Genomic DNA, 10,442 nt, shown 5'->3' on the forward strand with positions numbered 1-10,442 from the left:
CTGGGCAACATCCAGATAAATCTCTTCTGTACCCTCTCCAGTGCAATCACATCCTTCCTGTAATGTGGTGACCTGAACTGTATTCAGTGCTCTAGCTGTGGTCGAACTAGTGTTCTTTATAGTTCTAGAATAACTACGCTCTCACCTTCCGTTGACTTCAATGTAATAGAAACTGACAGTTGGAACCTGTCAACATTTGAAAGATATTTACAAATGATTCGAGGGTTTCTTACAGATGGGATCTTTCTCTGTTCTGTCCACTCGAGGTGTTAGATAAGACGTTCTCCTGGGAATATCGAGCTGGAATATTGGGCCGTGATGTGTTTCCTTGTTCATCTTGTTGACTCTAACTGTTGAATCTTGTGATAATCAAACTCACAACAATAGATTGTCTTTTCCTGACTTTATTAACAGCACTGCAATCATACAGACAGAGTATAGTTCCCTGATCCGGGGAACACGGGTAATGTTGGGGTAGATGCCTCGTTGTTCGAGTATGTCCAAGCTGTCAATGATTGCATCGTTTTCTGTGGCTCCTCTCATGACTGAAGAGTCTGATGTGGGATTGCCATGGACGCCCACAGAACTGGCAGTTCATGTTGTCGTTGTTGGTACCGGGGGAACTTCTGCAGCTGCTCCGGATGTTGTGAGTCTGGAGTAGATGGTCCTTGAAACATGCTGAACCAAATTTCAGTGTTTGCCTCCACGTGGGCCGGTCGGCTGCAGTGTTTTCCCCAGAGAGATGGTCTGCAATGCACAAGTTTGTAAGGCTCTTTTTTAAGGGTGTCCTTGTACTGTTTGTACTGACCATCTTGATGTTGTTTACCCTGAGACAGTTCCCCATTGACGATCTGCTTGGGGATTCTGTCATCATCCATGTGGGGGACATGGCCTGGCCATCCAAGTGGAATTTTCTGGAGGGTGGTCTCCGTGCTGTTGAGCCCAGCACGATGGAGACCTCGTTGTTTTGTGATTTTGTCCTGCCATCGAATCCTCGTGATGGACCTCAGGTGCCTTTGGTGGAAGCGTTCCAGAGCTTTGACGTGGCTCCGATAGCAGACCCAGGATTCTGCTCCATACAGCAGGGTGGGAAGGACAATGGCCTGGGAGAGTCTGAGTTTAGTCTTCAGGTTAATGCCATGCTGCTTCCCAACACAAACAGAAATAATACAGTGGATTCAGAGCTCGATTACATAGGATTACAGAGGATATAAGGCACAGAAACAGGCCATTCAGCCTAACCAGTCCATGCTGGTGTTTATGATCCACTCGAGCCTCCTCCCATCTTTCCTCATCTAAATCTATCACTGTAACCCTCTACTCACTTCTTCCTCTTGTGCTTATCTCATTTCCCCTTAAATACATCTATACTATTCACTTCACCCACTCCCTGTGATAGTGAGTTCCACATTCTCACCACTCTCTGGGTGAAGAAGTTTCTTCTGAATTCCCTATTGGATTCTTGGTGACTATCTTATATTGATGGTCTCTCTTCCCCACAAGAGGAAGCATTCTCTCTGTATCCTCTCTATCAAAACCTTTCATCATTTTAAAGGCCTCAATTAGGACACCTCTCAGTCTCCTTTATCCAAGAGAGAAGAGAGCCAGCCTGTCAATCCTTTCCTCATATGTAAACACACACATTTCTGGTATCATTCTTGTCAAACAGCGCGTCCCTTTGGCTGTTCACAACAGGCAAAGTGCTGACCATAATAAACCGGCCCAGGCTTGCAAATCTCAGAACAAAGTGTCCAACATGATAAGTGACTCTGCAATTGGACAGCACTTGCTAAACAAATCTGATTGTGCTAAGAATGACACTGACAAACAATTTAAAATTATCAGTCATGCTCACGGTATAGCTCACTTACACATGCTAGAACCTCATGTATTCACACACAGGGTCCTGTCCTTTGCAAACAGAAAGAGCATGTCCACACACTGCGCTTTCTCAACAAAACAAAAGCTTAGGGACATTCATTCCCTGGTTCATTCCCATGACCAATCAGAGTCAACCTGCCTGGTTTGAATTTAAACAAAAGCTTGGCAGTTAACTACTGCCTGGTGCATTTTCCACGGTAACACCTCTCCCAATCAGAGTCCTCTTGCCAACCAATCAGACCCTCTTCTCATGTGGTATAAATCATTGTTCCATTTACAATTGGTATTCTTACAAATCTGTCCTGATGAGTGCAGGATGAAAAACTTCAACAGGATGTCTCTTTTTTCACAAATGTTCAGCAAAATTTCACCAATAATGATCCTGGGTGTGTTATCCTTCCCTGGATGCTAAGGCTAGGAGAGACATAATAACATAACAAATAGGAACAGGAGTAGACCATTCGGCCCCTTGAGCCTGTTCCACCATTCAATAAGATCATGGCTGATCTTCTTGTGTTTCAATCCTGATAACCTTTGATTCCCTTACCTAACAAGAATCTATCTACCTCTGCTTTAAAAATATTCAGTGACCCCGCCTCCACCACCTTCTGAGGCAGAGTTCCAAAGTTGCACAACGCTCTGAGAGAGAAAAAGTTCTCATTTCTGTCCTAAAAGGGTGACCCTGATTTTAAAACAGTGCCCCTTGGTTCTGGACTCACCCACAAGAGGAAACACCCTTTCGACGTCCACCTTGTCAAGGCCGTTCAGGATCTTGTTTACTTCAATCAAATCACCCCTCACTCTTCTAAACTCCAGTGGAAACAAGCCCAGTCTGTCCAACCTTTCCTCATAAGACAACCCACTCATTCCAGGTATCAATCTAGTAAACCTCCTTTGAACCGTCTCCAATGTATTTCTATCCTTCCTTAAATAAGGAGACTAAAACTGTATACAGTATTCGAGGTGCAATCTCACCAATGTCCTGTATAACTGAAGCATGAAGCCCTTACATTTAGGTTCAATCCCTCTCGTAATAAAGGATCGCATTCCATTAACCTTCTTAATTACTTGCTGTACCTGCATACTAACTTTGTGTGACTCATGTACTAGAATACTTAGTATACTCTGCACCTCAGAATTATGCAGCCGTTCTCCATTTAAGTAATACTCTGCTTTTTCGTTCTCCCTGCCAAAGTGAACTTCACATTTTCCCACATTAAACTCCATTTGCCAGATCTTTGTCCACTCACTCAACCTACCTATATCCATCTGCAACCTGCTCATGTCCTCTTCACAACATACTTTCCTAACTATGTTTGTGTCCTCTGCAAATTTAGCTACCATGTCTTCACTCCCCTCATCTAAGTCATTGATGTAAATCGTAAAAAGTTGAGACACTCTGGGAGGTACGGAGAGCTGGGACTTGTCCATGAGAGTAACTGCAAGTATGAAAACTGAAATAATCTACAGTTAGAAAGGAGAAAAGGTTCAGTTCTGGATGTGATTCTCAGCATCAACAGCTGAATCCAAGTTTTCTGGTAACATGTGAACTCGCTTATGTCTCAGCAGGTTGGATGACCGAGTAAATCTCTTCTCACACACGGAGCAGGTGAACGGCCTCTCCCCAGTGTGAATTCGTTGGTGTCTCAGCAGGTTGGATGAATTAGTGAATCCCTTCTCACACACAGAACAGGAGAACGGCCTCAACCCCATATGAATGCGGTGGTGTCTCAGCAGGTGGATTGAATCAGTAAATCCCTTCCCACACAAGGAGCAGGTGAACAGCTTCTCCCTAGTGTGAATGCGCTGGTGTCTCACCAGATAAGATGAACAAGTGAATCCCTTCCCACACACAGAGCAGGTGAACGGCCTCTCTCCAGTGTGACTGCGCTGGTGTCTCACCAGATGGGACGAATGAGCGAATCTCTTCCCACATGTGGAGCAGGTGAATGGCCTCACACCGGTGTGAACTTGCTCATGTACCTCAAGGTAGGACAAATGAGAGAAACTCTTGCCACACACGTAGCAGATGAACGGCCTCTCCCCAGTGTGAACCCACTGATGTGTCCGCAGGTTAGCTGACTGAGAGAATCTCTTCCCACACACGGAGCAGGTGAACGGTCTCTCTCCAGTATGAACTCGCTTGTGTATCAGAAGTTGGTTTGAACGAGTGAATCCCTTGCCACATATGGAGCAGGTGAATGGTCTCTCCCCGGTGTGAACCCGTTGGTGCATCAGAAGGCTGGATGACCGAATGAAACCCTTCCCACACACGGAGCAGATGAATGGTCTCTCCCCAGTGTGACCACGCTTATGTGTCAGAAGGTGGAAAGAATGAATGAATCTCTTTCCACACACAGAGCAGGGGAACGGCCTCTCCCCAGTGTGAATGCACTGGTGCCTCAGCAGATCAATGCTTCTCTTAAAAGTTTTCTCACATTCGGAGCATTTAAAAGGTCTCTCATCTGTGTGCACCAGTTGGTGCTTAGTGTAGCTTGAAAACTGAGTGAATGCCTTCCCACACTGGGAGCAGCTGAATGGCCTGTCCTTGGTGTGAACTCGCTGGTGCTCAGTGAGACGCCCTGACTCGCTGAACGACTCCCCACAGTGAGAGCAGCTGAACGGCCTCTCGTGAGTGTGAAGGAGCTGGTGCTCCGTGAGGCAGGAGGACAGCCTGAACCTCTTCCCACAGTGGGAGCAGCTGAACGGTCTCTCATCAGTGTGAACTCGCTGCTGTTGGACCAGTTCCTCAGAGATTTTAATGCTTTTCCTAGAGTCAGAGCATTGAAGAGGCTTCTCATCAAAGTGATCGAGCTGATGTGCCAGCAGGTTAGATGAACACATGAATTTCTTCCCACACGCAGAGCAAGTGAACAGCCTCTCACTGTTGTGAGTTCGCTGTCGTGTCAGCATTTTTACCAGCTGTATTAATCCCTTCACACTGGAGGAGCAGGTGAACAGCCTCTCACCGGTTTCCAGCTGAGATGGTCGATTAAATCCCTTCAGATGCACAAATCTTCAGGTCCCAATGAACCAGTTGACTCTGTCAGACGTGAGGTTTGGTTTGATATTCCTGTCTGCAAATCCTTCTCTTCTATTACCCTGTAAAATAAGTTTACAAAGAATTACACAGAGTATACATTACACACAGGCCATTCGGTTTATCTAGTCTGTACTGGAGTTTCTACTCCACATGAATTTCCTTCCATTCTGCCAACCTAATCTCAGCCGTTCAGTTGATCTTTCTAATCCCTTTTCTCTCATGTTCTCATTCAGTTTCTTTTTGAAAGAGTCTCAGGTATTTTTCTCAGCCACTTACTGTAGTAGTGAGTTCCACATTTTAATTACTGCCTCAGGAAATAAGCATCTCCAGTTTTCCTGTTGGATTTATTTGTAACTATTGTGTACAGAAGACCTCCAGCATTGGACAGACCAACAAGTGGAAACATTCTGTCCGCATCGACCTGCCCATCCTAATGAGGATTTTAAAGACCTAGATAAAAGCAAAATACTGCGGATGCTGGAAATCTGAAACAAAAACAAAAATTGCAGGAAAAACTCAGCAGGTCTGACAAAAACTTTGGAGAGAAAGACAGAGTTAACTTTTCGAGTCCGTATGACTCGAGTTCTGAAGAAGTCATATGGACTCGAAACATTAACTCTGTCTTTCTGTCCGTTGATGCTGTGAGACCTGCTGAGTTTTTCCAGCAATTTTTGTTTTTATTTTAAAGACCTATGTCAGACGAGACAAATATTTCTCTTGGTTTGAGTTTGCTGTGTGTAAATCCTCCCCTTCTAACCCCCTGTAAAAGGAGTTTCCAAAATCCATTCCTGTCAGTCCAGGAAATTCACAATATTCTCTCCTCCTGCTGACAGGGACAGGGATGACCGCGCATGCGCCCTGCTGCACATTGATCCCAGTAAAGATGGCGGCCGTTAACTCCGCCATTTCACTGAGAACCGCGGCCCGCAGCTGCCCCCACGACCGTTCGCTGCGACCGCGGGACCACTGCAATTTATTCGGGTGTCGAACTGCCAGTGGATCTGTATAAAATCTCACTGCCCACTCCACCGCCTCCAATCCTTCCCACCTACCGGAAATTGTCATCTCCTTCGACCAGCTCTTGCTGCAGAAAGCAATTGCGCATGCTCCCCTAAAAGCACCCACAATGCTCGACTCACACCCAGTATTGTGCCTGCAGCGAGGATAGGGTACATTCTGCACCGCCGCGAATGCTGGGTAAAGCGATATTGTTGAATAGAAAATCGTGTTTTGTGATCGATTGGAGTCATAGGGTCAAGATATGACATTATCACATCAATTGAAACAGCAGCCAAAGTGCACGGGTCCTCCACCATAGTTCTGTCCTGGGTGTAATTAATAGAAATTAACACTTCAACAATTAAATTCAAACTCACTGAAGTCTCAGAACGTGGGGGAAAGAAATTGTTTTTTCCCCAAGGCTCAGAACGCTTAAGATGTCTCTTTCTAGAAAGAAAGCGCTGATTTATGAATCAAATCCTTTGAACTTTCTAAATTGGTTAGAAAACTAAGCAAATCCTTTCTCACTCGTGAAATATCTGAAAGGTCTCTCTGCAGTCTGACTGCTATTGTGTCAGTAAATGGGATGACCAACTGAATCCCCTTCCGCTTCCAGATGGTGATGATCTTTTCATGCTGTGATTTTACTCATAATTTCCAGCTCAGTCGGGGATCTCAAACCCTTCTTGCAATGAGCTCCACCTTCTCAGCACTCTCCAGTTCAGGAATAGAAAAATACTGCGGATGCTGGAAATCTGAATGAAAAACAGAAAGTGCTGAAATTTTCAGCAGATCTGATTGCGTCTGTGGAGAAAGAAACATAATTTACATGTATTTCAGTCTGTGACCTTTCATCAGAACCACATTGTTTCTGTGCATCACTCTGATTTTCAGTCCACTGAAGCAGCCACTGAAAACTGCCCTCGACTTCACTGGAAGTACAAGGGACAAGTTTGTAGGTGTGGTCTAATGTACAATGCATGATGGTATTTCAAAAGAGAGCCTATGTACCAATAGATATTTACATTAATTAACCAAACTTCTTAACCTTGAAGTCTGCTTTAAAAATTTACCTTTTTAACAAAGTCAGGACAATACAGCTCATACACACTCTGTCTCCAGATTTCTAGCCAAATGAGTGCACCTGACATTTTATAGCTTTCTCTCTCTCTCCCTCTTCTGCAGACCATGTTAAACAAACATGTGTTACTCTTTGAACTACCATTTCTTGAGGTGTTGTGGCAATTTCAAAAGCCTAGAATGTTAATAACCTCATCCTCACAACCTTAATCTTCCCCAAACTAAAGATTATCTGTAAAATATTAAGATGAACCATGAACAAAATGGTTATGAAAATATGTGTTTCATTGTTTCAACACTTCAAAATGATGATTGTTTTCCTATGTAACTGCCTATGTTTGTTCAATGAAATGTTTGTAAAAGATAATGGTGGAGAAAGAATGAGAGTTTTTAGTGACGTGAAATGGGTCAACAGAGAAGCAACACATTTCCAATCAGAGCAGAAATAGATGACAGATACATAACGTTCTTCCACCTGTAGTTTCATCGCGAGTTCCATTACCATCGCTTTTGCCATGCATCCTCATCCCCTTTGTAATTTAATCTATCCCAATCACAAACTTCCCTTTTATTATTTCCCCATCCCCCACTTTCCGTGTCTGTGAACTTGTCCTGCTGGAAGTTCAATGTCTTGGACCATTAACTGTTTCTCTCTCCACAGACTCGATCTGACCTGCTCAGTATTCCCAGCATTTCCTTTTTGTGAATTAGACTGAGAGATGTATGGACAGTTCCCCTCGGTCAGGGATGTTTGACACTGATTTCCATAGTGCAGTGATCATAATATTTGATTTACAAGTGAAATTCCTGGTTTCATCCGACGTGGAAATGTTGTGTTTCAATTGCAAAGGGCAGGTGATCAGGCCACTGGACTAATAACCCAGACGCGCGGGCACAGGTTAAATCCCATTATGGCAGTGGGAGAAATTTAATCAATAAGTCTGAATTTCAAAACTAGCCTCTGTAATGGTGACCATGAAACTATCATCGATTGTCATGAAACCCCACCTGGTTCTCTAAGTTCCTACAGGGGATGAAATCTCCTGTCCATACCTGGTCTGACCTACATGTGACTCCCGGCCCATGGTGATGTGGTTGACTTTTTACTACTTTTTAAAATGGCCGATCAAGTCATAAAGTTCAATGGAATTTAGGTTTTGGTCATAAATGCTGGTCTTGACAGCGACCCTACATCCCATGAAACAATAGTTTAAAAAGTGCATTTTGTTCCATTTGTTTTGGAACAGGGTGACAGTAACTGTTGCCTCATTCCTTAATAGCTCCTTCTTTAACTTCTTTAAACAGGTCACATTAAGCGAGAGAAAACTGTTCCACAGTGACCCAAAAACAAAACACTGCGATGCTGCAAATCTGAATTTCAAAGAGATATAGTTGGAAACACTCAGCAGGCCAAATAGCCTCCATGGAGAGGGCAGCAGAATTAATGTTTAAGGTGAGTGAACCTTTATCGAACTTGAAGAATTTAGAGATGTAATTGTTCACAAACAAGTACAGAGTCAGGAAAAAGAGAGGGGAAGAGAAGGAAAAAGCATTGTTAATGGACGGCAGGAGTGATTAAATGACAAAGGGGAGGATAATATCAGACACAATTGTGTGATAATGAGACAATACACTAATATGACGAACAAATAAAATTCAGATCCAGAGGGTATATGAATAGCATCAGCAGAATCATTACTAGCACCTGCAGTCTGAAATAATGGGAGTGGTGATTATGACCAGTGCAGGAGGCTGAGGACAGAGAGGTCAGACCAGGAATGGGGTGGAGAATTAAAATAGCAAATGACTGGATGCTCAGGAATACATTTGAAGATTGAATGGTGATATTCCACAAAGCAGTTACCCAATCTTGATTTAGTCACCTCAGTATGGAGGGGATCACATCATGAGCAGTGAATACGTGATCCTAAATTGGAAGAAGTACAAGTAAATTGCTGTATCACTCAGAAAGTGTATTTGTGGCCCTGAAACGCGGGAACGGAGGTGAAAAGCTGGTTGTTATATCTGCTGTGCTTGTATCAAATGTACTGGAATAATGCCAGAACTGGCAGGTTATACCTATCAAGAAAGATTGAACAAGCTGGAGATGTTTTCTCTGGCAAAGAGAGTGACAGATGACCTGATCGAGTTTTTAAGATTATAAATGGGTTGACAGGGTAGGCAAGTTGAAAATGGTTCCAGTTTGAGATGGATGAAAATAAATATAAGTTTATTACCAACAAATCTAATGTGCAATTCGGGAGAAACTCCTTTAACAGGAGATACAATCAGAAAATGCTTCAAATCCTCACCTAAAGTACTGTAAGATGCAGGGCTATGGGCCGGGTGCAGGAAGGTGGGATTAGGCACCTGGGTGTCCTCGGGCTGGCATGGACAAGATGGGCCAAATGGCCTCCTTCTGTGCTATAACTTTTCTATGGTTCTATGTCTGGCAACGTCTGTGGATTCGGAAACATAGTTAACATTTCAGCTTTGTGCACTGACACAGTACATTTCTGATGAAAGGTTGCAGATCTGAAACGTAAATTATATTTCCTCTCTGTGGATGCTCCCAGTTCTGCAGAAAATTGCAGAATTTTCTGTTTTATTTCAGATTTACAGCACTTGAAGTTTTTTTTTACCAGGAGAATGTTGAGAATCTGGAATTCAACACCGGAAAGGTTTGAGATCCCCGTCTGATCTGGAGACTCACAGGTAAATTCACATGAATAGATCGTTCACCAGCTGAATGTGGAAATGGATTCACTCAGTTATCCCATTTTCTGACACAGCAGGACAGTCACACCAGAGAGTGACCATGCAGATACTACGCACGTGTTTCTTTTTATTCGTTTGTGGGATGTGGGTGTCGCTGGCTAGGCCAGCATTTATTGCCCATCCCTAATTGCCGTTGTTCAGAGGGCATTTTTAAAGAGTCAACCACATTGCTGTGGGTCTGGAATCACATGTAGGTCAGACCAGGTGAGACAGTAGATTTCCTTCCCTAAACGACATTCGTGAACCAGATGGGTTTTTACAAAAATTAACAATGGTTTCATGGTCATCATTCGAGTTTTAATTCCAGGGACTTATTCAGTTTGCTCACCTATTCACACCTCAGCTTCATAAATTCAAACGATTTTATCCACAATAGGTATACTCTTACAGGGAAGGCATGGTTTAAATGTTCCGTGTATGGGGAAAAAAATCACTTGTTCACCCCAGCTGCTGAGACTCCAGTGAGTTCACACTTAACTGTAGTGGTTTGTTATGCTGTGAATTACACCCAGACAGAATTATGGTGGAGGGACACTTTGTTTGCTGTGTCAATTAATTTAATAATTTTATATATTGGCCCTATGGCTGCATCGTCATCAGATCACAAATCATAATGTTCTATTGAACAATGTCATCGTTCAATGGCGTGGCTGTTACCCAG

General features: G+C 43.5%; 2 protein-coding genes across 2 annotated transcripts in view; both read right to left on the reverse strand.

Moving 5' to 3' along the window:
- LOC144697817 (uncharacterized) overlaps positions 1-1,837 on the reverse strand; it is a 528,726-nt gene extending 526,889 nt beyond the window's left edge. The window contains exon 1 of the mRNA XM_078569801.1: positions 1,204-1,837. The gene's annotated coding sequence lies outside the window, so the exon portion shown is untranslated. The remainder of the gene's footprint in view (positions 1-1,203) is intronic.
- The window catches only part of LOC144696891 (uncharacterized), a 70,970-nt gene extending 66,176 nt beyond the window's left edge, over positions 1-4,794 (reverse strand). The window contains exon 1 of the mRNA XM_078568594.1: positions 3,461-4,794. Coding sequence (XP_078424720.1) covers positions 3,461-4,794 — 1,334 coding nt within the window. The remainder of the gene's footprint in view (positions 1-3,460) is intronic.
- Positions 4,795-10,442: the final 5,648 nt, after the last annotated feature.

The sequence above is a fragment of the Cetorhinus maximus genome, chromosome 23, assembly GCF_964194155.1.
Source record: "Cetorhinus maximus chromosome 23, sCetMax3.hap1.1, whole genome shotgun sequence".
NCBI classification, from domain to species: domain Eukaryota; kingdom Metazoa; phylum Chordata; class Chondrichthyes; order Lamniformes; family Cetorhinidae; genus Cetorhinus; species Cetorhinus maximus.